General features: G+C 52.1%; 1 protein-coding gene across 3 annotated transcripts in view; it reads left to right on the top strand.

The window, feature by feature from the left end:
- The first annotated feature begins 2,200 nt into the window (after positions 1 to 2,200).
- Itpr3 (inositol 1,4,5-trisphosphate receptor type 3) overlaps positions 2,201 to 27,344 on the top strand; it is a 76,462-nt gene continuing 51,318 nt past the window's right edge. Inside the window, exons 1-3 of one of the 3 annotated variants that reach the window (XM_029566917.1) lie at positions 2,207 to 2,329; positions 2,560 to 2,691; positions 22,049 to 22,119. In XM_029566917.1, the coding sequence (XP_029422777.1) occupies positions 2,286 to 2,329; positions 2,560 to 2,691; positions 22,049 to 22,119 (247 nt within the window). In that variant the 5' untranslated portion in view covers positions 2,207 to 2,285. Of the gene's footprint in view, positions 2,692 to 22,048; positions 22,120 to 27,344 lie in introns of all 3 variants that reach the window. The other 2 variants (XM_029566919.1, XM_029566918.1) reach the window with 2 other exon arrangements.

The following is a 27,344-nucleotide window of genomic DNA, read 5'->3' as shown; positions in this document are numbered from 1 at the left end:
TCCTCTTCAAGACATAGAGGCTCAGCATCCAGAGTGGAGGAGGGATTTCCAGTGCCTGACTCCAGACTGTGGCTGTTACAGAGCTATCTCTGAATCTTCAAAAAAGAAAGACTGGGACCCTAGGCAAGAATGGGGTTGGGGAGACACAAGTCTGGGGTGGCCACCAGAGAGCCGGTTTTCAACCTCTGTCTTTTCAATCCTTATTGTTCTGTGAAGGAACAAAGGTGGTTTGGTCAAAGCCTGGTGAGGAGCAGGGGCCCCGCACTTAGTAGGCCTTCAACAGATGCTTAGAGAATGAGTGTGTATTTTCCCTCTGGAACTCCTGGGGAGGGAAGTGGAACTTCCGGAGGGGCTGGTCCTTTCCAAGATGCCACAGTTGGAAAGCCCAGGAGCCTAGACTGTGTCAGGCAGTGATGGGTACAGGCTAAGTCAGGTCTTGGTTTGACTCCAGTTGCCAGGAAATGGCCTAAGTGATCTGGATGTTTGTTATTTCTCTTGGCTTTGGCCGTTTTCTTTTTGGGGTTTTCAAACTACAGTTGACAACATATTTGCTATATTTTTAGGGTTGGGGTTATGGCTCAGTGGGTAGAGTGCTTGTCTAGAGTGCATGAAGTCCTGGGTTCAAATCTCAGCACTGTTTTGGCTGTGGTGGTGCATGCCTGGAAGCCCAGCACTTGGGGAGGTAGAGGCAGGAAGATAAAAAAAACCAAACAAACAGGTGATTTAGCAGTTAGGACAAACAGTAAACAAAAAAACAACTGAAATTGGATAGAAAATAGAATCACAGGTCACAGGGTATTGTTTGTGAAGATATTGTTTCCAAAGTATCTAGATTGAAGGTTGAACTGGTCAGATGTATAACTCAAGCTGCTGTGGGCACTGGTGAAATAGGGGTCGCAGAAATACTGGAGGTATTTGCACCCTCCCCGAGATTTAGGAGTCTTGGTACACTTTTGCTTTTTTTTGGAGATAGTCTCATGCGTCCCAGGCTGGCCTCGAACTTCTGATCTTCCTGCCTCTACTTCCCTAGCGCGGATATTACAGACTAGCTCCCCGCCCCGCAAGCTCTTAAGAGTTGTGTTAAAACCACACACACCCAGAGACTCTACCCTAGCCAGGTCCGCAGCTGTCTCCCGGTTCCCGCTGACTCCACCCCTCCCCGGGTCTCTCTTCCTGCTTCTGTCTCCGTCCCCCCCGCCCCATTTTCTTTCTTCCCGGGACAAACACCCCCTCTCCCGCCCCTCAGGAAGTGCAGGGCTCGGGTAAGAAGGGAGTGAATGTGACCTGAATGGGAGGTGGCGGGGGTGGGTGGTGGTGGTGGGGTGGGTACTGTATCTCAGGAGTTCAAATGCACTAAGGAAACAAACACCTAGCACCCGGGGGAGCAGAACAGAAAGTTGGGACGAGAGTTTGAGGGCAGGACTTAGTGAGTACTTAGTCACTCCCAGAGGGCCGCCTGAGGGACTTGTCACTTTGGGCGCTTGGGTGCGCTATTAACTAGTAAAGGTAATTTTCTCCTCTCATTTTACAATTTGTTTTTTTTAAAGGAAAGACAGTGCCAAGAGATTTGGAGCCAACTTGTGATTCGAAAGTTGGATCTCTTTGTACACAGGGATGGAGAGAGAGAGGAGAGAGAGGGAGAGAGAGGGAGGGGGAGAGAGAGGAGGGAGAGAGGGAGGAGGGAGGGGAGGAGGAAGAGGAGGGGGGTCTCTTGGGGCAGAGGGAGGGAGAGAGAGAGAGAGAGAGAGAGAGAGAGAGAGAGAGAAACAGGGAGGGAAGGACGCAGGGAGGGAGGGAGAAAAACAAAACCCACCCCATTGCTTCATTTCCCCTCAAAGTCCCAGTATTTTCTATTGTGCAATGAAAAGGCTTTTCATGTTCAGAAAAAAATGAATCCTGATTTGTGCCGCCACTAATGGCTCAGCGCGCGTCCAGGCGCAAGACGGCTCTCAGCTGGGCGCAGACACAGCGCGGTGACTGAGTGCGGCGGCCCCGGACTCCCCCTTTCCGTGGGATCTGCCACCCGGGGGTCCGGCCATGGGGGAGCGGGGAACTCCAAGGGTGGAGAGCCCCGAATTGCAGCGGGGTCCCCGGGGAACTACCGTCTAGGGAGAGCGCTGGAGCATCGCGGAACCCCTCGGTGGCGTGCAAGGCGCTTTTAGGGGTGCAGGAGCGCGTGGCGTTGAGGAGGCCCAGCCCGGGCGTGCAGGGCGGGCGGGTGCACGTGGGAGCCGCGGCGGGGGCGGGCCGGGGTGTGGCGTCCCCGCCTCCCGGGCGGGATTTGCATGTGTGTGGCGGCCCGAGACTTCCTGCTCCTTCCTCACTGCAGGTACGCGAGGGCCGGGCTGGGTGGGAGGGCGGCGGGGCGAACAGACGCGGGCACGTCTTCTTCGTGACCCCCGGCCGCGCCGCGCCTCCTCCCACTCCCGAGGTACCCCCACCTCCCCGCCAGTACCCGCCTCCCGGGCGCCCGGATCGTCGCGATCGCCGGGCTCCGAGGTGGCACTGCGCCCCTCTCTGCCACCGTCCTCTGCCCCCAGCCTGGCCGCTTGTCCACAGGCGTCCTCGTCACCTCGGAGGGGCCCCCCGGAGGGCCAAAGCCATGAACGAAATGTCCAGTTTTCTTCACATCGGGGACATAGTGTCCCTGTACGCCGAGGGCTCCGTCAATGGCTTCATCAGCACTTTGGGGTGAGTGAGTCGAGAGTTGGGAGGGAGGCTTCGGGGCGGCGGTGCCAGCTGCGTGCGTCCTGATGCCCACCCTGGAGCCCCTCGATGGAGGGCTGGGACGCCCCGGCCTCCTGGAGAGAGGGGCCGCTGGCCGGGCGCCCTGGGGAGTGGGCAGGAGACATCTGGGCCCGCGAAGCTGCCACCCCTGGGCGCACTCCTTGAGTGCCGGACTTTCTCTGCAGGTGGGGGCCTGGGGCCGTGCAGGTGGCAGGTGGCAGGGGCCTGAGTTGGGGCCTGGGAAGCCTGATGTGCTTGGCTGAGATTGTCCCGTCCTGAACCGCTTTTGAGGGGTTGCAGCTTCTTGCTTCCTTTGTGTGCGGGCTCCCCTCAATAGGAGTGTTTTCTCTACCCCTTCCCTTCCAGAAGGCCAGGTTCTGGCCAGCTGCCCCCCCTTCTCCCCGCCTCTTCTCGGCAATTTCCTGTGCAGCTCCTCTGGCGCCCCTGGGTCCCTGGTCCCAGGTTCGCTAGAGCACTTTACAAACATTAATTAATTCTGGCTGCCACCCCCCAGGGTCTGTGCTGAATAAACAGGGAATCGATTCCTGTCCCAGGCTTGGGGCCAGGCCCATAGCAGGGAGAGAGGGAGGGTAGGAGCCAGTTTACATTTCTTGGAGAACCCTTGGGTGCCTTATTGCTGGAAGGTGTCATGGAGCCCACAGCAGGGTTTGCTACTTTTGTCCCATTTTTAGTCTAAAGACCTGCATTCAGTGAGCTCATCCTCCCAGCAACACCCAGCTGCCCTCCCACAGGGTGTCCCTTCTCTGGGGGCTTTGGAGGGGTGTGTGTGTGTGTACTCTGAATTTAAAGCAGGGCCTAGACTGGTCCTGCCTCTCCTGAGCCTAGCAGGTGGGAAGCCCCTGGCTCACTTGGTCTCTCCAAGGTTGGAGAGTTCAGCATGTTACAGGGGAAACCCATGAGGGCCTCACAGGCAGAGGACTGAGGCTGGAGTTCAGCAAGCCCTTCCTCCTCCCAGAGTCCTTCCAGGCTCTCCTACACACCTTCAGGGTCAGATGTGAATTCTTCCAAATGAATTCTGCAGTTACATAGGGAGGAGCTGTAGAGCCACATGTGGGCCAGCATCTGTGCAGACCTGGCTCAGAACAGTGCTCAGGCCAGAGTGTGCCCTGGGTGTGCTGAGGCCAGGGTAGGGGGGCAAGCCATCAGCATCTCAGATACTTCTGAGAGAGCATGGGGGACTGTGTGGGGGAAGGTCCCCCCTCTGTTGCTCCAGGCCTGGCTCAGGGATTGGGATCGAGCACCCACCTGTGAAGTTTAGCAGAGCCCAGGAAGGGGTCTCAGTTCCCTCTCCCCTCAGGCAGTCTCATTTGGGAAACCCTCCGATGCTTTTAGTGTACTTTTCCTATTTGGCCCTTCCTGCCCCAGGAACTACTTTGTTCTGTCCAGCTTGAATTCAAGGCAGTTCCCAGGGGCCTCTGAGAGCCCTTGACCCCAGGGTACCCTTCTGTATACCCTCCCACTGCCCCCCACCAAATGGACAGCTGCCCTCCTAGCCTGGCCCACGTGCAAACCTCAGCCTAATCTCGTTTGCCTTGCCTTTTTCTTCATACACCCGAACACCCAGAGTTCAGGTGCAGTTCCTGGAACCTCTCCCTGCTCAGTCTCTTTACCTTTGCTCCTGTGTTGCTCCCGCCCGCCTGAGTAAATCTGTCCCACCCTTTGAAACGTAGCCTAAAGTGGCCTCTTTGGAAAGATCAGCACCCTCACCTTCCAGGGCAGAATTAACCCCTCTTTCCTGTGACACTTTCAAACTGCTCTGTAGAAATCGCTCTCGTGCTGATCAGGCTCTGTCTGAAGGTTCCCTGTAGGCCCATCTAATGCTGGGCAGTTGGCCAGAGTTAATGAATTAGTCATTGCTAATCATATATAGTGCCCATCAAGGAGAAAGCACTGTGCTGGGGACTGGTGGTGAAGAACAGAGCTGGGCTTTCTACCTCCTTAGAGTGGATGAAGAATGATTGACATCTGTACCTCACTGTCCCCAAGATGTACTCCCCAGTCCTGTGGCTGCCTCATCACTTAGAAACTTGGTAGGTCCCTTGGAGTGTGTAGTGCAGGCCCATAATCCCAGCACTTGGGAGGTAGAGGCAGGAGGATCAGTTAAAAGCCTGTTACACAGAGAGTTGAAAGCTAGCCTGGGCTACAATGAGATCCTGTCTTCAAAAAATAAAAGATGGGGGCTGGAGAGATGGAGGCTCAGTGGTTAAGAACACAGATTGCTCTTGCAGAGGATCTGGGTTCGATTCCCAGCACCCACATAGCGGCTTCGAATCATCCTTAGCTCCAGTTCCAGGGGAATCTGAAGCCCTCTTCTGACTTCTGCAGCATTGCACGACACAGGTGCACTTACCTACATGCAGGCAATGCACTCACTCATACACATAAAATAAAAATAATAAATAAAATATTAAAGATAGCACTGGAGAGATGACTTAGTGGTTAAGAGCACTTGTTACTCTTGTAGAGGACCTGGGTTTGGTTCCCAGCACACACATGGCAGCTCACAGCTGCCTGTAACTCTAGTTCCAGGGGATCCAACGGCCTCTTCTGGCCTCTTTGGGCATTGTATGCATGTGGTGCACTTACATGCTGGCAAAATACTCATACACATGAAATTAAAAAACAGCTGGGTGTGGTGGCACATGCCTGTCCCAGCACGTGGGAGGCAGAGGCAGGTGGATCTCTGAGTTTGAACCCAGCCTGGTCTACATAGTGAGTTCCAGGCCAGCTGGGGCTATAAGGAAAAAGGCAAAAAAAAAACCCAAAGATGAAAAACCCCAACCAGACAAAAAACAGCAACCTTGGTAGAAACAGACTCTCAGAGACTCCAAACCCAGTCCTACTGAGACAAAATCTTCATTTTTTTGTTTGCATTTTTTGTGGTACTAAGTGTGGAACCTGGGGTCTCAGGCAGCTAAGTATACATGCTAGGTGCATGCACATGCCAGGCCAGTTTCTGTGCTCTGCCACCAAGCTGCATCCTCAGGTCCTAATTCTTCATTTTAACAAGCTCCCGTGGGAACCAGTAGACTGTTGGGTGAGAACCATTAGCTCTGAGTGATTTTTCTGCTTGTCATTTTCAGAATCTGCCTCCATCAACTGTGGTTAGTAGCCTTTCCTGGGGCTGTTGGTGCCCAGGGTCTTGAACCCTGGGTGCCAGGGTGATTGAACTCCTGGATTGGCTCAGTGCTTAGTGCCTGACATCCAGTTATAACTTGTGAAGTGAATTTGTTGGAGATGAGATGGGCAGTCTTGGTAACCAGAAGGCTGGGCCAGCTGGGGAGGTAGGAAGGGACTCTGGTTGGGGTTAGGAAGCCCGGCATCATTTGGTTGGCTCCAGGGTTCTTGAGGTGACCGCCAGTCAGAACCTCTTGGCTAATTAGAGCTCCCGTGAAGATTGTATATTAAGTCTGGGTTGTGAGGCCGGGGAGGTCTTGGGAGTGGATCCTGGAGTTGGTTGAGACTTGGGGAAGCAGGCCTACGCCTGTTCTTGGCAAGAACGTGTGGCCAGGGCCAGCCTTGCCCCTCACCCAGGTGGAGGCAGTGGAGGTCAGAGCTGGGGCTGCTAAATCAGGGTGGCAAGAGGTGGAGGACTAGTATGGCTCCAGGCCAGTAGCTAGGTAGAACTGGCCACAGGAATGCAGGGTGGACCTGTCGGGGGCCCTGAGTATCTTTTTACTGTATACGAGGGGAACTGCAGAATCCCAGGGAGTAAGTTGGGGCTGTAGGAGGACTTGGTCTTGAAGAGGCCATTCTACCATTTGTCAAGGGGGCCTGGGAGCACTTTTGGGGATCTCTCAGCACCTCTGGACCTGGGTCACCCCATGGGGGGTGACCAGCATATAGGGTCAGAGGGCCCCTGCCTTTTCCTATAGGGTCCCCTTGGCCCCCTTCCAATCTGACCTAACATGTCATTGGGAGAGTGGGGGCTAGAGATCAGGACCCTGAGAAGTTGGGTGTGCGTGTGCTGGAGGGGGTGTGGGAAGCCTCAGGTCTCCATGCCCCCAGGTGAGGATTCTAGGGCCTGGAGCCTCAAGGATACCTTCTCAAGAAGGTGTCTCTTTTGTGTTCTGTCACTAACTGGATTTTTGTTTTTGGAGACAGGATCTCCCTGTAGCCCCAGCTGGCCTGGAACTTACTATATAGACCAGGCTGGCCTCAATCTTACAGAAGTCCACCTGCCTCTCCCTCTGGAGTACTGGGATTAAAGGTGTAAGCCCCTACCACCTCCTCACCCACCGGGCAACTGGATGTTTCTGACAACCCTTCCTTCTCAGTATTTTTCTCCTCTCTTTCTCCAGTGCTGGCATCAAACCAGGACCTTGTACATGCTAGGCAAGCACTCTGCTAATTGAGCTGCCTCTCCAGTCCATCCTGTATATTCTTTCTTTTTGAAAAAGATTTATTTTATCTTTAATTATGTGTATGTGTGTGTGTGTGTGCATGTGTGAAGGGGGGTGGTGGCGGAGTGTGTGCCTATGAGTGCAGTTGCCCTTGGAGGCCAGAAGAGGGCACAGGATCCCCTGGAACTGGAGTTACAGGTGATTGTGAACTGCTTGACATTGGTGCTGGGAACAGAACTCAGGTCTTCCGCAACAGCAGTGTGTGCTGAGCTGTCCTGCAGGCGCTTAGCCTGAGTATTCTCTAAGGTTCTCTAGCTGTACCTGAGAACGTCAGGGGTGGAGTGTCTTTAACAAGAAATTCTAGCTACTCAGAAAGCTGAGACAGGAGGATTGCAAGTTCAAGGTCTATCTGGGTTATGGAGTGAGTTCAAGTCTAAACAAGGTAACTTAGTGAGACTCTAGAAATAAAAAGTGAAAGAACTGAAGTTGTAGCTTAGTGATAGAATGCTTGGCCTAGGTTCAATCCCTGATACTATAGTGTGTGTGTGTGTCTAGCTCCCAATTTTTTTTTTGCTGGCCTTTTTGAGACAGGGGCTCCCTGTAGCCCAGGCTGGCCTGGAACTTGCTATGTAGACCAAGCTAGCCTGGAACTCACAGAGATCTGCCTGCCTCTGCCTCCCAAGTGCTGGGATTAAAGGTGTGTGCCACCATGCCCGGCCTGACTCCCAAGTTTCAATATTTCTGCAGTGGATAGTGTATTTTTTTAAAGGCTCTTTAGATGACTTTTCAAAAAGCTTATTATATTAGAAGCAGTTATTGGGACCTAATGTTTCATCGCTGGGGAGAGTGGCACAGGAGAGAGGCCTCCTAGGCTTAACTATTTTGTCTTTTGAGACAGTCTTGCTATGTAGCCCTCGCTGGCCTTGAAATTGTGGCAATCCTCCTGCCTTCAGCTCCTGAGTGTTGGGATTACAGGGAGTACCGGGCCATAGGTGTGTGCCACCAGGCCTGCCTTCCCCTAATGAGCTATGAGGAAGTCTGCCTGCTGGGCCTGCCTGTCCCTGGACTCAGAGCTGTTTGCCCTCATGGGACTTCATCAAGTCATTCAGCAAACTTCTGAAGCATCTACTGTGTGCCAGGCTGTTTTAGTACGGAGTCCTAGCCTGTTCCTATCCTGTAGAGCAGGGAGCTGGTATAACTTGCTGGGGCCCTTTGAGACTTAAGGGAGCCGCATGTAATTCCACGAGGAGGGACTGTCCCTCCCAAGCAGCCTGCGTTCCTCGGGCGCATTTCAGACCTGCCCTGGCTTTCATTTAATGGTGAGTTCACTGGAACAAGATATTAGACTTCTGTTCTGTAGCCTAAGGCAGTAGCTGAGCCTCAGCTAGTACCATCCGTGCAAACTGAGGTTTTGAAGACATGGATTTTTTTTTTTCTGATTAAAAAATAATAGTGAGTGTTCCATGGAGAAAACTTGAAAAACTCAAATAAGAATCACCTGTAACACTGCTGTGGTTTATGTTAATATCCTGTATAGACCTGCCAGCATTTTACGCACCAAAACACAAACAAATCAGGCTGTGCTTGTGGCTTTGTATCCTGTGTATGAACATAGGACCTGCCCTCTCCCATGCTAACACACTTTGGTTGAGGCAGCAGAGCATCCCTGTAACTCATTAAAGCGGCCCTGATACCCGAATCCAGATTGCCTGTACATCTTCACATTTTGCCCTGAGCAGATATCTTGGTGCTCACAAGTCTGGACACCTGTTCAGTTATCTCTGGATGGAGATCAAAGGGAAGGACTACTTTTTGCCTATAGGTTCCTAGCTGCGTGCTGTGCCTTTGTCTGGTGGTGGAGGCAGAACTCTATGCCACATGGGGTCTGACCCACTTCATGTCACGTGTTTGTGAGTGTTGCACTGGCCGGTGGAGAGTGAGACAGATGCTATCCTCTTGGCTGGGTGTGGTGAAGGTCCCAGGCAGCTGTACATGGATGTGATGTCCCCTCGTGGGGTGAAGTAGAAAGAGGGACCGGGTGGGTGTCTGTCAAGGATAGAGCCCTAGCTTCCACCTCTGTTGTAGGGTCTCAGGCTGAATTCAACAACTTGGCCTTGGAGAATCCTGCTGTAGTCATACTGGCCCACACACTGCTGCCCTGCCCTACATTCCTGACCCCACATCCCCTCCCTTGCTTGGCCTGTGGGGCGGTGGCTTGGGTTGGGGGTGGGGAGACGATTGTAGGGTGGGGATGCAGCTTTCTGCTGTCAGCTTGGGGACAGGCTTCTTCTGATCTTGTACACACAGCTGGAGTCTCTGCATGTCCACCTCCAGCCCTACGCTCTCAACTGCACTGAATGTACAAGCTGGGACCTCTTCCTGGGAGCTGGGGCTGGGAGGGAGGAGAGCTGAGTCTCCTCCACTGGTTCATCTCAGGGGAATGTGAGCACTGAGCCCCTGAGCTGTCAGGCTGGCCAGGCGTAGGGCCAGGCGTGTCCAGCATTGGTATCTCAGGTTCACAGTTCCCTGCAATCAAGAGCCTGGGGTTACATAGCAGGGGTCAGAAGCTGAGGAGGCTGAAGGACCTTCTAGAACAGGATCCATGGGAAAAGAGTTCACAGGGGCAGAAAAGAGGCCAAATGTTGGCCCTGACCCTGGGTGGGAGAATGTGGGCCAGGTGGGCCCTCATTACTAGAGGGGTTTGTCCTTGAGATTCGCAGGAAGGTCTTTCTGTAGAGCCAGAGGTGCAGAGAACACAAATCTCAGCCCTGGGCAGCTGCAGGTGCTTAAGGTGCACACCTGTGCGTATTTGGTTAGCAAATCCCTTCCCTCATCTCTCCTTCAGCCAGCTGGCCATCAGCCCTTCCTCCAGCCTGTGGAACAGCCAGTACCCAGGTGTCCAATAGGAGAAACGGGGTGATGTAGGTTAGGGAAAGGAAAATCAAATCCGTGTCTGGACAATGATAGTGAGATGATGACACTGAGCATGGCTGTGGCCACAGATCCTGATTGATCTATCGTTTACAGCAGGTGGCTCTGCTGTCCCTTGGGCTCCTCACCAAGCAGCTAAGGCCAAGAAAACGACAGAAAACCATTTAAAGCACCCATGTGGCTCAGTTGCTGGAGTACTTACCTAGCATAATGAAGCTTTGTGTTCCATCCCCAGCACTGTATGAAATGGGGTGCGGTGGCACACATCTATAATTCCAGCTTTATGGAGGCAGAAAGATCAGGAATTCTAGGTCATCCTTGGCTGGATAGGGAGTTTGAGGCTAGCCTAGGCTAAGTGAGACCCTGTCTCAAAAAAAAAAAAAAAAAAAAAAAAGGAAAAAGGAAAAAAAACCCCAAACACTGGGGCTGAAGAGATGGCTCAGTGGTTAAAAGCAAACATTTCCTGCACAGACCCTGTCTCAAAAAACCAAACCCTGGGGTTGGAGAGATGGCTCAGTGGTTAAAAGCAAACATTTCCTGCACAGACCCTGTCTCAAAAAACCAAACCCTGGGGTTGGAGAGATGGCTCAGTGGTTAAAAGCAAACATTTCCTGCACAGACCCTGTCTCAAAAAACCAAACCCTGGGGTTGGAGAGATGGCTCAGTGGTTAAGAGCAAACACTTCCTGCTCTTTCCGAGGACTGGAGTTCAGTTCCTAGGACCCACACTGGGTAGTTCACATCTACTTGTAACTCCTGTTCCAGATCTAATCTCTTCTGGCCTCTGTGAGCACAAAATAGTAATTTTGCTACATTCTCTCTCTCTCTCTCTCTCTCTCTCTCTCTCTCTCCCTCACACACACACACTTAAATAAAATAAGCTTAAAATATTTTATAAATCTATTTTTCATTTATTTTTATTTTATTTGTGTGTTGCCTGCACATATATATGTGCAGAAGAGGGCACCCATCCCTGGAATTGGAGTTACAGATGGTTGTTAACTGCCATGCAGGTGCTGGGAACCAAACCCAGGTCCTCTGCAAGAGCAGCTAGTGCTCTTAACTGCTGAGCCATCTCTCCAGCCCCAATAAATCTTAAAGCAACAACAAGAAACATAAAACAAGAAAACAACCCACCCAAACTCATTTACTTGCTACTTGGACTTAATTGTTCCCAGTTCCTCAGATTGTGACATCTATAGTTTTTTCAAAAGCATTTTTTTTTTGGTAAATTATATACTGTTGGGGAACCCATGGAGGTTGTAGTCCTCCATGTCCAGCTAGCTCTAAGGGGCTCTGTGCCATATGGAAGGACTCCCCTTCTCAACAGGGGGCCTCCTGCTCTCTTCCTGACTTACCTGGAGGATGCCGCCAAGCATGGATGCCTGACCTTATTTGAAACATGACCTTTGAGACATAGTTACCTAGAGTAAAAACTACCCCCAGGTTTTTTCTATATGATAATTAGGCATTGCCCAGTAGTCGGATGATAGGAGCCTACTGCCACATGTAAATAAAGCACACCTATCAGCTGAAGCTTTGGCTGCTGCCCCCACAAGATGAGCCTGAGTCCTGAGTCTGGAGCTGTTTGCATCACTGAACCTGCCTCCCCAGAAGGGCTTTCTTCCGTCAGTGCTCACTGGCCATCCTGACCCTGCTCATCGCTTCTGCTCCCTTTGTCCTCGTGGACTGGTGGCCAATGACCCATGAGGAGAGGGAGAGACCCCACAATATACACTGTATCTTTCTAAACCTCTAAATACTTCATTAAGTGAATCTAAGAAATAGGGGTATGTGGGTCGGCAAGATGGCTCAGCCTGACGACCTGAGTTTGATCTCCAAGACCCACAAGGTGGAAAGAGAGAGCGGACTTCTGCAAACTGTCCCCTGACTTCCATACTCATGCTGTGCCATGCATGTGTGCGCACACACAATAAATAATAAAAGTAAAATAAAATAGGCTGAGTGTGGTGGTGCATGCCTTCAATTTCAGTACTCGGCAGAGGCAGGAGGATCTCTTGAGTTTGAGGCTGGCCAGGTCTACATAGTGAGTTCCAGACCAGCCTGGGCTACATAGTGAGACACTGTCTCAAAAAATAAATTACAAAGGGCTGGAGAGGTGATTCAGCGGTTAAGGGCATTGGCTGCACTTGCAGAGGACCTGGGTTCAGTTCCCAGCACCCACATAGCAGTTGACTGTAATTCTCCTCAGTAGCATCCCATATGCACAGTCCATAGTCTGCTTGCCTCAGTATGCCTTGGAGCACTGATTTAATTCAGGTTCCTACCATGGTCAATACTTACGTTTGGTCCTGAAGCCTCTGAAATCTTATCTGAAACGGCCTGTCCCCACCTCTGTTCTCCCAACAATGCTCAGTCTCGGAGCAGGCAGGGCCATGCTTGGACCATCTGGCTTTAGGGCTCTATGGCGATCTGTTTCCCAGAGAGTTCTGAGGAGATCTGGAGGGGGCCTGAAAGTTTGCCCTGTGGAGGCTCTGCAGTCTTGGTTACTCTTGAAGTAGGATAAATTTAGTATCCACTTCTGGGTGACAAAACACAGGACCAAGTCAGGCCCAGAGGGCTAGTGGGTGAGGTGAGGGTAGCCGAGCCACCCATGGTCACTTCTCAGACTTCCTTTGTCACCTGCCTTCTGTCTCTAGTCTTCTTGGCTCCTATAAATGCATCTTATGCACCCCACCTGATTATGAGCCAGAAACCAAGGCCTGTGGGCATAGGTGGCACCCCAAGCCTGGCATGATGGCTGAGAATTTGACTTCTGCTGGGCCAAGTTCAGTCATCTTTGCTCCCCATCCTGGAGAGACTTGGGGTACTCTGAGTGCGGGACTTAGTGTCTGGCCCTTTGGCTGTGAGCTCTTTGAAGGCATGAGTGTATCACTGCTGTTGGATTCTGTATGTCCAATATATCTGCCAGTCCCACGGATGCCACAGGGTGGCTCCATGGTGCAGAGGTAAAGAAAGGAATGCTTTGTGTGTGTGTGTGGGGGGGGTATTTAGTGATCAGCTGGACACCCTAGCCAGTGAATCTGGGATTCTTTCCCAACATTGAGACTCTACCTGGCAGGTGTAACTGGATATCTGGAGAGGGTTCCCCAGGCCTCCCTCATCACTGAAGCCCATCCCAATGTTCTCATGGTGTCTATTGTTGAAAGTGGCCTTCTCCAGGGCTGCTGGCTGGTGGGCCTGTGGCCAGTGCCCCAGGCTGGGAGTCAGGAGAACTGGGTTGGGAACCTGTCACTGCATGTAGTCTCGTGCACAGGGCTGGTCCTTGTTCCCACGTGTTCCGGTGTCCACTGCGGTTGGGGAGAGGCTCTGGCTGGATCCTCCCTGGGCCTTCCCCATCCCATGTCCTCTGATGGTGGCTGAGCTGGGAGGTGCAGGTTTCAAGTCTGGCTCCCTGAGAGTCACTGGCCCACTTCTCAGTAGTGTCCTTCCTCCTCATCTAATCTGTAGCCAGCACCAGCCTGCCCAATGCCTTTCCTGGATCTCAAAGTCTACTCTGGGCCCAGTGGGTTACCCAGGGCCTGGGATGCAGCCTTCCTCCCTTAGGCCAAGGTCTTGAGGTGTAGACCCCCTAGTGCACTCCAGAGGGGGCAGCATCCTCCTTTACACCCTCCTAGAGGATCAGTTAGCTCTCCCTTTGGGTCCAGAATGGCTTGGACCTCCCCTCCCCACTTGCCCTGTGCAGGCCTTGTGGTTTGCAGTGGATGGAAGGCTAGCTTGGGGTTCCTGTGTGGCCGCTGTCCCTGAGTTGGGGGAAGGGGATCTGATATGCAGGTGTGGACAAAGGGATCCTGTCCCCAGGGCATTAGGGATCCTGTCCCCAGGGCATTCTAGGGTGGGCCTGGGCTTCTTGAGGGTAGGAACACACCCAGCACACAAAGGCTGGTGGTAAGGCTTTGTTGATGAATGGAGCCTGGCTGTCTGTGTGCTGTCCAGGTCTGACCAGCTGCATGACCCAGGTGGCCTGACCACCCTGGACTGTGCTAAAAATAGAGTGAGAAATCAAATGTCAAAATAATGTATGAATTATAGTCAGCACATCGGAGGGTCAGATTTTCTCAAGTGACTTTGGCTAGGGTGCTGCCCGCTGAGGGTGGTGGTGGGGACAGTGCAGCCTGGGATGTGGCAGGATTGGAGGGGTGGCTGGCTGAGTGAAGGTGGGGAGTTGACAGTGAAATGGGGATCAGGGGAACCTCAGGGGAGGGGCCCTGGGAGAAGTGCAAGACCTGGGGGTGGGGGAGTTGGAGAATCCTCCTGGCTGGGCTATTTTATTTTTGGTCTTTTTGAGACAGGGTCTCCCTGTAACTCCAACTGGCCTGGAACTCACTTTGTAGACCAGGCTGACCTTGAACTCTGCCTCCAGAGTGCTGGGTGGGATTAAAGGTGTGCACCACCACAGCCTGACTTGCTGGGCTATTTTAATAAAGACAGATGCCCCCCCCCCAAGGAGTGAATGGGGCTGTGGAGATGCTGTACCATCAGGTGGGGAGTAGGGGTGACTTTTGTGGGCGGATGTGGCAGTCTGTCTCCACCCAGAGTAGGGCGCCTGGCGCAGGCCCAGCGTCCCAGCTGTAGTCGCTGAGGCAGGCTGGGGCGAGGCCACCCTCACCTCCCTCGCGGGTGGCTGCACGTGGGGAGTTTCGCTTGCAGCTGTGTGGGGTGTGCAGAGCCGAGGCCCAACTGGGTGATCTGGGGGTGCTCTACTCTGCCTCCGCCAACACTTGCCTGTCTGTCGGGCTACTTCTGGTCCCCAATTTCCTGGCAGCCCATCTGATAAGGCTTTCCTGCTTACCTGTCAATGGCCTCAGTCCCTCCCACCCCTTCTGGTCGGTAGCACTGGTCTGGGGCGCTAACACAGAAAATGGAGACCAGGCTTGTGAGGGGTGTTGGGGGTCTCTGTGGGTCTGTAGATAATCCTTTGAATAAAAAGGGCACATTGAGCTTGGAGTGATAGCTCAGTGGTTAAAAGTGCATACTGCTCTTCCAGAGGATCAGTGTCCTATTCCTAGCTCCCACATTGGGCACCTCACACCCACCTGTAACTCAAGCTCCAGGGGATCTGATCCCTTTCAGGTCTCCTTGGGCACCCAGAGGCATATACACATGCATACACATAAATAAAAAATGAAAGTAATCTTTAAAAAAAGTCTTGCAAAGCATCATTTCTGAGAGTGTTCCTGGGAGGGTACTGGATGGAACCCAGTGGGGAGCTGTGCTCCTTGTCCTAGGAGGCAGCTTTGAAGGTCCCCTGTCCTACTTCTCTGTCTCTGTACCCTCAGGGTCAGCCTCTCTATGGCCTGCCTCTTGCCCTGTGCCTTCCTTCCAGCTCCTTCTCTGAGCGGCTTTATATGGTCTCCCTGCTTTGAAGACTTTCGGCCCTGAGTGGGGCCGGGCTTCCAAAGCTGAGCCCATGTGGACAGGGATAGATGGACAGCCACCTAAATGCCAGACCAGTTTATGCCAGCTGCCTGGAAAAAGCATGTGTATACCATCACATGCATTTTTTTTTTTCCTTGCAGGTGTGATCCAGACAGGTGCTCTCAGAGGACTCAGGGACTCAGGGAGGGTCAGGATGGGTTTTATACTCAGACAGGAAGTGTCTTGAGGAAGGAGACTCCGGACTTCTTCTTTCCACTCCCATAAGGCCTTATGCCAAGAGTGGGCGGCAGAGACTCTCCCCAGTTGTGTGACTTCTACACTGTACACTGCCCCCAAAGGTTCCAGCATTCTTGGCAGGGACCTGTCTAGACACTAGTCAGTGTGGCTCCCCTCTGCCATCACTGTGTGTGTCTGTAGTCCCCACTGGCTTTGCTGAGAGCCGCCAGCTGATCTGATTCACAGGATGTCTTACAGGAAATTCTGTGCATTATGCAGGGCCCCAGCAGCTTTTAATGCTACTTTCACACCTGGTCTGATTGGCCATGCTCTGACCTTTTGCATCGCGAATCCAGACAAAACCCACTGTGATACCACCAGTCGGCATCAATGCACATCCCTCCTGTCATCATTCACCTCCCTGTGTGACTCGTCTCCTCAATGAGGTTTCAACTCCCCGAGGCAGGGACCCTGTCTTTTCCCCCTCATATATCTTCTCTTCACGGCTGGTAGAACGAATTAATTCACCTATTCAGTATGTATTGCTGCTCTGCTGGTCTGGGCACTGGGGATGCAGCAGAGAGCAAAATACACAGCTCTGTCCTTGTGGAACCTACAAACCACAGAGTGGGACTGAGGGCCAGTAAACAGAGTAAGTAGATTCCTGTAGAGCTGGCCCTGGGCAGAACCAGGAAAACAGGAAGGCATGGCAACATGCAAGGAATGCATTTTTTAAAAAAAAAATTTAAATTAAAAAAATTTTTTTTGTGTGTGTGTGTCTGTGTGAATGTATGCCTTATATGTGCAGGTACCAGACGAGGCTAGAACAGGGCATCAGATTCCCTGGAGCTGCGGTTACAGGCAGCTGTGAGCTGCCTGATATGAGTGCTGGGAACCAAACCTTATTCCCCTGGAAAAGCAGCAATCGCTCTTAACCACTGAGCCATCTCTCTAGCCCCCGTCATTTTACATATTTATTTATTTATTTTTATTTTACATATATATGAGTGTATTGCCTGCATGTATATTGTGCAATGCTTTTGGAGGTCAGAAACTGGAGTTACAGACGGTTGTTAGCCACTGTGTGGGTGCTGAGAATTGAACCCAGGTCCTCTGCAAGAGCAGCCAGTGCTCTTAACCACTGAGCCATCTCTCCAGCCTTGTTTTCTTTTTTTGTTTTTGAGACAGGGTCTCATGTAGCCCAGGCTGGCCTTCAAACTGGCTATATAGCCAAGGATGACCTGGAAATTCTGATCCTTCTCTACCTCCCAAGTGCTGGAATTGTAGCTGTGTATCACTAAGCCCAGCTGCAGTTTATTTCTTATATATGTGTATGTGCATGAGCCTGCCTATGTATCTGTGTATCACGTGAGTGCAGGAGCTTGTGGAGGCTAGAAGAGGGCATCGAATTCTCTGGAATTGGAGTTACGGGCACTTGTTAACTGCCATGTAGGTGCTGGGAACTGAACCCAGGTTCTCCGCAAGATCAGTAAGAACTCTTAACCGCTGAGCCATCCCTCCATCTCCCACCCAGTGCACAGTTTTAAAAGGGTTGGGGAGGAGGGTTTCCATAGGGATGGATCTTTTGAGCTAAGAATTATAGGAAGTGAGGGTGTCTGGAAGTAGAGGGTTCGGGGGAGGAAGAGCCAGGGCCAAGGTTCCTGGGAGCTCTCTGTGGGCCTGGACTTGGGTGGGCCCCGGGGAGGTCAGAGATACTGTGCACATCTCTCAGGCCATCTATACCATTAAATTTTTTTTTAGTTAGGATTTTACTAGGTAGCCCTGGATGGCAGAGAACTTGCTATGTAGACCAGGCTAGCCTCAAACTCACAGAGACCCACCTGTTTCTACCTCCCTAGTGCTGGATGGAATTAAAGAGGTATACCACCACACTCAACTTTATATTTAAAATTTTTATTTTGTGTGCGTGTGTCTGTGTGTCTGTGTGTGTTCTCTCCTGGGATCTGGAGATTGAACTCAGATTGTCAGACTTGGCAGCAATACTTTTACGCATGGAACCATCTCACTGGCCCCTGGGGTGGAGGGTTCTGGAGGGTTCTGAGCAGAGTGCTAACCTGGTTTGACTTACCTTTTTTGTTTTTATGGTGCTAGAGATGGAACCCAGGACCTCTTCTATGCTAAGCAAGCACACCCCAAGCCTTGACTTACTTTGTACATGGATTCCTTCTCTTTTCTGTAGGGGACAGGCTAGTGAGGAGGAGGCAAGGGTCAATCCAGGTACCCATGAGGAGGCAATTACTGAAATCCAGGTGAGAGGAGAAAGGCCTGGAACAAGACGGGCGGGAAGTGACGAGAAGAGGTTGTTGTCTGTAGTCCAGCCTGACCTCACCTTGAGTCTGTTTCTCCTGCCTTCACCCTTGGAATGCTGGGATTATAGATACACACCACCATACCCAGTTTTGTTCAGTGCTGGGAATTCAACACAGGCATGCTGGGTAAGCACTCTACCAGCTGAGCCCCAGTGCCAACCCCACCAGCCTTTTTGAGACAGGGTCTCCTCATATAACACGGGCTAGCCTTGAACTTGCTCTGTGGCTGTGGATGGTGGAAGAGAGTGGCTGAGGATTGGTCTGAGCTTTTGGCCAAAGCACTTGGAAGGGTGGAGTTGTCATGGACAGAGGTGGGGATAACTTTAGGAGCAGCTTGTTCAGGTGGAACACCAGGATGCAGTGTTTCAATGCCTTTGACTTCTGAGGCGAGCTGTTGAGGTAGAGTTTAGGGAAGAAGGTTCCAGGACTGGACTATGGGAGGTGCTAGGGACTAGGTACTAAGTACTGAGGGCATCGTGGCCAGAATGACCTGTAATGTGAGTGCAGATGGGGGAGGAGCACTGAAGGCTGGGAGGTAGAGGAGGCTGCAGCCCCCTCCCCGCCTGTCCCAGTGAGGTCCTGGGAAGCACCTGCTGGCACCGCATAGCCTGCTTTCAAAGCCCAGCTCTCCAGTCGTTAACCTCTCCAAGTTCTGGCTCCTTGCCTGCAACATGGAAATAATAGCAAAGTAGTTTTAGAAAATTAAATAGTGTATGCAAACATCAGGCAGCTCTCCAGTTCTCCAGGGTGCCAGCAGAGCGGCCTACAGTTCAGTTGAGCTCTCACACTGTGTAGTTAGTGCCGAATAGCACAAGTTGAGGGCTCTTTCCCCCCTGCCAGAGGCCAGTCCCAAGTCTGGGGCCCTTGCCTTTTCTGATTGGCCATCTATGAGTCAGGGGACCCTGTAATACACATTTGTATTCGGTAGCTCGTTACAATGGCTCACAGAACTCAACAAAACTGTTTAGTGGGGCTGACAAGATGGCTTAGTGGGTAAAGTGTTTGTCCTCTAAGCCTGCCGACCTGAATGTCATCCTTGGGACCCACATGGCAGAGGGAGAGACCTGATTCCCAAGTTGTCCTCTGATGTGCACTGTGGCATATGTAGGTGTACACACACAATAAATAAAGTAATTAATAATAATAATAATAATAAACAAGTGGAGCATGGGCAGAGGCAGGCAAATTGCTGTGAGATTGAAGACAGCCAGGGCTACATAGTGAGACCATCTCAAAACCAAACCAACCCCTGTATACTTAATAAATTACTAGTTTCACGGTTTAGGGAGATTAGCTCAGTCAGTAGGCATGTTCACAAGCCAAGCACTATGAAGGTGAGAACCCCGAATGTTGTCCTCTGACCTCCATATGTGCACAGTGAGAGAGTGCTTGCACACACACACACACACACACACACACACACACACACACACAAACACACAGTGAATAAATGTAAAAACGAAAAGGATGCAGGGCCGGCAAGATGGCTCAGAGAGTAGTGACGCTTGTCGCCCAGCCTGACGACCTGAGTTCCAGCCCCAGGACCCACATGGTGGAAGGAGAGAACCAACTCCACAGCGTTCTCCTCTGGCCTCTGCAGTGTACTGTGGCATTCCCCCACACACCTCCAAGCAAATAGATAACTATAATTTTTAAAAGTGTGCTGTGCCATCCAAAATCAGCCAGCTGGGAGAGATGTGCAAGGTGAAGTTGGGTGTGGGATGAAGAGCTTCAGTGCCCTCTTGGACCACACCAGCTTTCTGCGACCTCTGTATGGTCACTAACTGTGACACTCCGTGAACTGGGTCCTTTTGAGTTGGAGCCACACTGGACATCATTGATAACATCATTGGCCACCAATGATGAAGCCAACCTCCATCAACTTCCAGGCTCCCCACCTGCCAGGGACTGAGGAAAGGTGGGGCTCCTGTTTCTATCTCATCACAAGATTGGTTGCCTTGGCAACCAGTTCTCCCTATGCTCATCCTTAGGGGCTTTCCAAAAGCCACCTCGTTAATATAAATTCAAGTGAAAGGAATGGGCTTCATGCCGTTTCACCTTTATGGTTCTGGGACTGTTGTAGAAACCGGGGCCAGAAATCTAAACATGCTCACAAAAGATCTGATCAGTCTCCTCGCTCAGGAAGGGCACAAGGGTTTGGGAGCGCCAGCCAGGAGCTGGAATGGAGCTTATGCATCTATTTTTCATATCATTAAGATCATAGGACGGCACCGTGCACTGGGCTGCCAGCTGCAGGGACTCGTCGTGGAGACAGGGCAGGAGAGAGAGCTGGGGCCAGGTGCCGTGGGAATGGGAGAGATGCCCATGAGGGCGGGGCCCGGAAGCCTTTACTGGATAGAGAGGGGCAAGGGTGGGAGAACCAGATCTGCCAAGCTTGGGCCTTGGGGTACAGTGACAGCGGTCTGAAGGCATCTCACTGCCAGGACCACTTCTAGAGTGATGAGATTTCCCAGAGGTGGTGGGATCAACTGGAGGCTTTGCAAAGAAGCTGAAGCCCCTGAAAGAATTGTTGGAGGTCAGATCACAAGACCTTGTCAGCCAGCGCAAGGTGGGGGGAGGTGCAGATCGTGGGTGGGCTTCGATGCCGGCTCTGGGACTTCTGGAGAGTTAGTTCAGGCACAGTTTCCGACTTGGCAAATGGCACCAATGCTGGCCAGTAGGTGAGACCTCAGAAGCAGTGGGTGTAAAGTGGTAAGATAGAGCTGGCCTTAGCAACATGTGCGATCGTCAGCTCTTTAACTTGGAGACTAGGATGGAGAAGTTTAAGCATAGATAATCAGATGGAGGGATGGGTAGACAGATGGATTAGTACATAAAAGGGTGGGTGAGTAGATGGGCACATGGATGGATGTGGATGGGGATGGGTAGATGGGAGGGTACAGGGAGGGAGGGAGTATGAGCGTATGAGTGTGTGGATGGGTGTATAGATGGATTGGCACATGGATGGATGTGGATGGGGATGGGTAGATGGGAGGGTACAGGGAGGGAGGGAGTATGAGCGTATGAGTGTGTGGATGGGTGTATAGATGGATTGGCACATGGATGGATGTGGATGGGGATGGGTAGATGGGAGGGTACAGGGAGGGAGGGAGTATGAGCGTATGAGTGTGTGGATGGGTGTATAGATGGATTGGCACATGGATGGATGTGGATGGGGATGGGTAGATGGGAGGGTACAGGGAGGGAGGGAGGGAGGGATGGGTGGGGGGTGGGTGTATGAGTGAATGAGTGTGTGGATGGGTGTATAGATGGATTGGTACATGGATGGATATGGCAAGCAGATGGATACATGGATGGATGGAAGAGTGCCCTCCAGAGATGCAGGACTGATCCCTAGCCATGACCAGAAGAAAGAATTTCAGGCCTTAGGATAGGTCAAAGTGGGAACTGTAGGATGGGTCCTGGCTGAGCCTGGGAGACACAAGGTTCTGCATCCTCGCCTGCCTGCCTGCCTCTCTCATCGCTTGGACTAATCGTCCTTTCTGCCTTTGACTGTTTGCCCCCTGCCTTCCCTCCCTTGCTCTAATTCTCCATCCTCTGTCTCTGTGTCTCCCATCTCTTTACTCTTCCTGTCCTTTCTGTCCAGGCAACAGGGTCCCGGGAGTTACCTTTGCAGTGTATGATGGCCCAGACAGGAGCAGCTCACCCTTCTACCCCCGACAGGAAGCTTCAGAGAGCTCGCCATTTATTATTTATTTTTATTTTTGTGTATATGAGTGTATTGCCTGTGTGTGTCTAAGTGCAGCGGAATTGTGCAGTGCCTTCGGAGGTCAGAAGAGGGCATTAGATTCCCCTGGAACTGGAGTTAACGGACAGTTATTAGCCACCATGTGAGTGTTGGGAATCGAACCCCAGTCCTCTGCAGGAGCAACCAGTGCTTAAATGGCTAAGCCGACTCTCCAGCCCCTTTTAATAGCAGTAATAGGAACGAGATGATGTGGTGGTGGTGGGGTCGTCAGTGATGGTGAAGTTTCAGGGAGACCCCCCCGGTGCCTTCGAGGGAGGGCACCCCGAGGAGATAAGCCTGCCCTTCCTCTGACAGAGCTGCTTTGTCCTCCAGGCTGGTGGATGACCGCTGTGTGGTAGAGCCTGCAGCCGGGGGCTTGGACAATCCCCCCAAGAAGTTCCGAGGTAAGCACCCCACTCTACCCGCCAAGGCCCCTCCTGGACTGCGGAGTCCTAAACCTGGGTCTGAACCACTGAGCCTGAAGCCAGATCAGACTGCCTTCTGCAGCCTGTGTAGACTGTATCATCTTGGCTTGGGCACCCTTCTCCCTTCCCTTCCAAGACCCCCCCACCACTTCTGGCCAGGGGCCCATTCTCCCTTGAATTCCCTGCCAGTCACAGGGCTTTCATTGTGTGACTGAGCATTTTCTGAGGGAATGAGAATTGCCCAGGCCTCAGGAGGCCTTGGGGACAGGGGGTAAAAGATACTTCCCTGTGCCTCAGTTTCCCTATGGGTGGGGTGAAGGAATTGGACCTTTGACTCTGGTTATCTATTTGTCCCCCCACCCCCCACTGCATGGGTAGCTTTTACTGGAGGTGACTTCAGAGTGCAGGCATGGAAGTGCCTGTGACCTGGTCCAACGCCTCCCCCCTGGGGCTCCTGCCCTCCATGGTAGCGGGCCCTTTAGCTCTGGCAGCAGGCAGGGTGGGATGAAGGAATAGCCTGGGTGTTCTTGGGCCAAGCAGGGGGTTAGCTATGAGAGCTGAGGCCGATAGACACTAGATAGATGGATCCTGGGTGTGGTGGGAGCAGGCAGGAACACGCCAGCCTGTTGCCACCAGGTCTGCTGTGTGCTTGCTCAAGCCAGACGCCGGGAGGGGCGGGGCTGAGAAAGGCCTGCTGCATTCTTTGGCTGGCTGGCTGCTGTCAGGATGTAGTGGGAGGTGGTGGGGGCTCCTGGGCTGCTGAGGGTCCCATATCATCTCTCCTCCTGCTTCTGTCATGGGCCTCTGAGTGGGGGCTTTGTCTAAGAGGAGGTCATAGGTTGAGGCCTTCCTAGACAGTTGTGTGGGAATGGCCTCTAGTCCTGAACACTTGTCACCACCATCAGGCTCCTCCTGCCCCCACATCTGGCCCAGGGTGGGGCCTCTCTCACCCCACCTCTATATTGGGCCTTTCTCTCTCTTCCCTCTAGTCACATTGGCCTTCTGTTCCCCCAAGGTTACTAGTCCCTTCCCTCTGCACCTGCTGCCCCCTCTGCCTGGCATGTGTCACCTCACATTCCAAACGATTTGTCCTCGTTGCCAGTGTTCCTGGCTTTGGTGTGGCCTTCCATGACTCGTGACTCAGCGTGGAATTGCTGCCTGGCCCCAGCCCCCTCCCTGTTTAGTTTTCTGCACAGCTTGAGTCTGACAGGTTGTGTGTGTAGTTTACTTGCTGGGCTCTCTCTGTTACAGTCTCTCTGTCTCTCATGCTGAGTCAGGGTCTTACTGATAGCCCGGTGAGTTCAAACTCACTATGTAGCCAAGGATGACCTTGGATTTATAATTCTCCTGCCTCTAAGTCCCAAGAGTTGAGATTACAGATGGATGCTACTGCACCCAGTTTATGCAGTGTTGGGAATCAAACCCAGGGCTCATGCCTGGTCAATGAGTCCTCTACCAACTGGAATAACATCCTCAGCCCTAGTTGACTTCATCTTTTGTGGAGGTCAGACAGCAACTTTTGGGGAATCAATTCTCACCTGCCTATCTGGGGATTAAATAAGCTGTTTTACCTGCTGAGACATCCCACCTGCCCCTAGTTTCTTTTTTCTTAAGATTTTTTTTGGGGGGGGGTTCTTTTTTGGGACAGAGTCTCCCTGTAGCCCCAGCTGGCCTGGAACTTGCTATGTAGACCAGGCTGGCCTTGAACTCACAGAGATCCTTTTGCCTCTGCCTCCCAAGTGCTGGGATTAAAGGCGTGTGCCACCACACCTGGCAAGATTTTTATCTTTATTTTATGTGTATGAGTATTTTGCCTGCAAGTGTATATGTGCATCATATGTGTACAGTGTCCACAGAGGCCAGAAAAGGGCATCAGGTCCCCTGTACCTGGAGTTATGGATGACTGTCAGCTGCCATGTTGGTATTGGGAACCGAACCCAGCTTCTCTGTGAGAGCAGCCAGTGGTCTTGACCCCTGAGCCATCTCTCCAACCCGGTTACTTAATCTTGTTTATCATTTGTGTCTTTCACTAGGATGTCAGCCCCATCAGGACAGGGTATCGGGATATCAGTCTGGTTTTTCTGTTCTGAGTTTTACTTGCACTCCTAGCTCTTAAGAGAGAAGGGGGTGGTCCCCTGGGACCTCTGGCCTTTGCCAGGGCGGGGAGGGAGGGCACCGGAACTGAGAGGGAAGGTGGTGTGACCTGAGGTGTGTGCAGTCAGCCCTGCGGAGTAGCATGCTGACGAAGGTGGGCGTGGCAGGGGACGATTTGTGATTTGTCCTGGCTTCCAGTGGACAGAGTTTGGGGCCAATTTTTGATAACAAAAAGCCACTTAGTAGAACAAACGCTCCTTTGACTTTTCGCCTTCCTGCCACGCCTCCCATCCCTTCCTCTGCCATTTCCCAAGGCCTGTGTGCAGGGCCCACCCCAGGATTCTTGGAGAGTGGGGGAGAGCTGCAGGTCCTCTTGGCCTGGATGGGCTCAGCCAGCACAAGTGAGGTGGGAGAGAGGGATCCAGATTCCATCCATCACATCCTGGGGACTTTCTGGTCTTGGTGAAGTGCAGAGGCCCCACTGGGCTCCTTGTGGTCCTGTGGAGGCCTGAGGGAGGGGATGTGGTCTGGGACAGGATCCAGTCTCTACAGCCTCCGGCTAGCAGGTGCAAGTTGGAGCTTTAGAACTTTGAGACAAGAGACTGGAGTCCAGCCTCTTCAGCTTCGGGGATGAAGCCCTAAAGGGCTGCCTCGAGGCTCTTTTCAGCAGCACCTTGGCCCTGAAAGGGACGACCTAGCAGGGGTGGAGGAGCCCTGGCCCACAGTTAGAAGTTGGCTGGTCATCATCAGATTTTATTCTGTGATTCCCCAAATGTACTGCCTTGCTATCTTGGGATAAGCCCAGCCATTGCTGGAGACTCCCCTCTTACCCACAGCTCACTGTCCAGTCCCCCCACATGTCTGCTGACCCCAGAGTTGCCTAGGCTGGGTCGGCAAAAGCCGGTGGAGCCTCTTTCAGCACCTGTTGGCTCCTGGATTGTGATTTAGGCTCCATCCACCTTCTTCAGCCACCCCAAGCCTCAGCTTGTTCAGGGAATTCTTTGCAGACTTGGCAAGGCCCTGGGAGGCCCAGGCTGCTGATGTACTAGTGTGGGTAGTGCCCCAGGTCAGCTCAGCTCCCCCGATACAATGAGGTGTGTTTCCTTCTTCAGCTCTTTCTCTCATTTGAGGTGGGGGGCGGTACTCAATGGGGGAGAACTTAGCATTAGTAGCCCTCACTCTAGGTGGACCTCTGGGAAGCTCCCATCTCCAGCCACAGGGACTCGAGGACAAGTGTTTGGAGGTCACCTCACTGCTCAGTTTGGTGGCAGGAGGACAGTAAGGTGGTCTTCTGTTTCACAGCTGGATGCCCCTCTCTGGCTTTATCCTCTGCTCTTCTAGAACATTCTCTACACCTTTTCAGGGCTGGGGATGTAGCTGAGTGGTCGAGTGCTTGCCTGGCATGGATGAGGCTCTGGATTCAGCTCCCAGTACCACAAAAACAGACAAACGGCAAACATATGTCAAAGCCAAGCATGGTGGCACACGTCAGTAATCCTGGCACTTAGGAGGCTAAAACTAGAGGATTCTGGGTGCCTGACCATGCTAAAATAAATAAGTAAATAAATTGGGGGGTATCGAGGGTTGGATCAATGGGTAAAACGCTTTCCATGCAAACATAAAGACTAGAGATTGGAACCTCAGTTTCTATATAAAAAAGCCAGGTGTGTCCCTGGGACAAGCTGTCTAGGTAGATTAGCTGAAATTTCAGGCTCAGAGAGACCCCGCCTCAATAAATAAAGAGGAGGGGAATAGAAAAAGACACCTTATATCAACCTCTGGCCTCTACATGCATGCAATACACATTCACTGAGCCCACATGCATGTGAACACATGCATATATGTATGTAGCATACCAGACACACAGACACACAGAGATACACACGCACACACACGTACACACACAGAAATTGGTGTTGTCATTCAGGGCCCTCTTTTGAAGCACTTGCTTTTCAGAAGGGGAGCCAGGAACCCACAGGGCATTTTTGGCCTCTTGTGTGTTCCAGGTAGCCTCGGCCCAGGTCTTTCTGCACTTTCCTCATCCTGTCCTGCCATTGAGATTTACCCAGGATGATGCATGTGGCTTGCGGCCATCTTCTTAATTGCTGTATAGCATTCCATCACAAATGAATGGTGATCCACTTACTGGCACACCTGTTGATGGGTGTTGAGCTCAGCTCCACTCTCTGGCACCAGCCCACATTCCTACAAGAGCGTTCCTGTACATGTCTCCTTGGCTCCTGTGCAAGGGTTTCTCCAGAATGTTCCCATAAGACTTGCTAGGTGGGAGGGACCTTTCTTCTTAATGAGAAACGGCTCTGTGCCTTCCACCGGGAGCTGGCACCCTCGTCCCCCACAGACAGGCTCCCCTTGCTCTGCCAGAGTCCTTGCCCCACTTGGTGGTTTTGTTTGTTTTGAGACAGAGTCTCATGTAGCCCAGGCTGGTCTTGAACTCACCACGTAGGCAAGTCTGATTGCGAACTCCTAGTCTTCCTGCCTGTGCTTCCTGTGTGCTGGGATTATAGCTTTGTGCCACCATACTCAGCTGCCATGCTAGGCTTATTTTGTTGTTGTTTTTTTTTTTTTTTGAGACAGGGTCTCACTGTGTAGCCCTAGCTGACTTAAGACTCACTGTGTAGAACAGGGCTGGCCTCAAACTCACAAAGATCTACCTGCCTCTGCTTCCTAAGTGCTGGGACATGATAGGTTAAAAAGTAGCCTATGGATGAATCTGGTTGATCAGGAGAAAGCACCAGGACATAGATACAACTCCATCAGAATAGAGTTTATTAGCAAAGGAATACATGGGACAGATACCCTCCTGGGCAGGGAAAATGTCTGCCCCAGGTTGTGAGCTGGGGTCTTTTAAGGGGGAGGCTTCTCCTTCCTGCAGAAGGTGAGAAGATGTATTTTTTTTTTAAAGTTGGGCGGGGGGAGGAGGGGAGTGGGAGAGTGGGACTGTTAAAACCTGTTCTCTTTAGAGATCAAAGGGGAAGCCTGCTGTGTTGGCCAAACAGTGGAGAAAAGTCTGCTTCTCTTGACTTCAAAGACCAGGGTGCTTATCAGCTCTGGTCCCTTTTCTCAGGAGCTTGAGAAGTCCACGAGACCCT

This window comes from Nannospalax galili, unplaced genomic scaffold, assembly GCF_000622305.1.
Source record: "Nannospalax galili isolate Female #2095 unplaced genomic scaffold, S.galili_v1.0 scaffold538, whole genome shotgun sequence".
NCBI classification, from domain to species: Eukaryota; Metazoa; Chordata; class Mammalia; order Rodentia; family Spalacidae; genus Nannospalax; species Nannospalax galili.
This window is presented reverse-complemented; position numbering and strand designations above follow the sequence as displayed.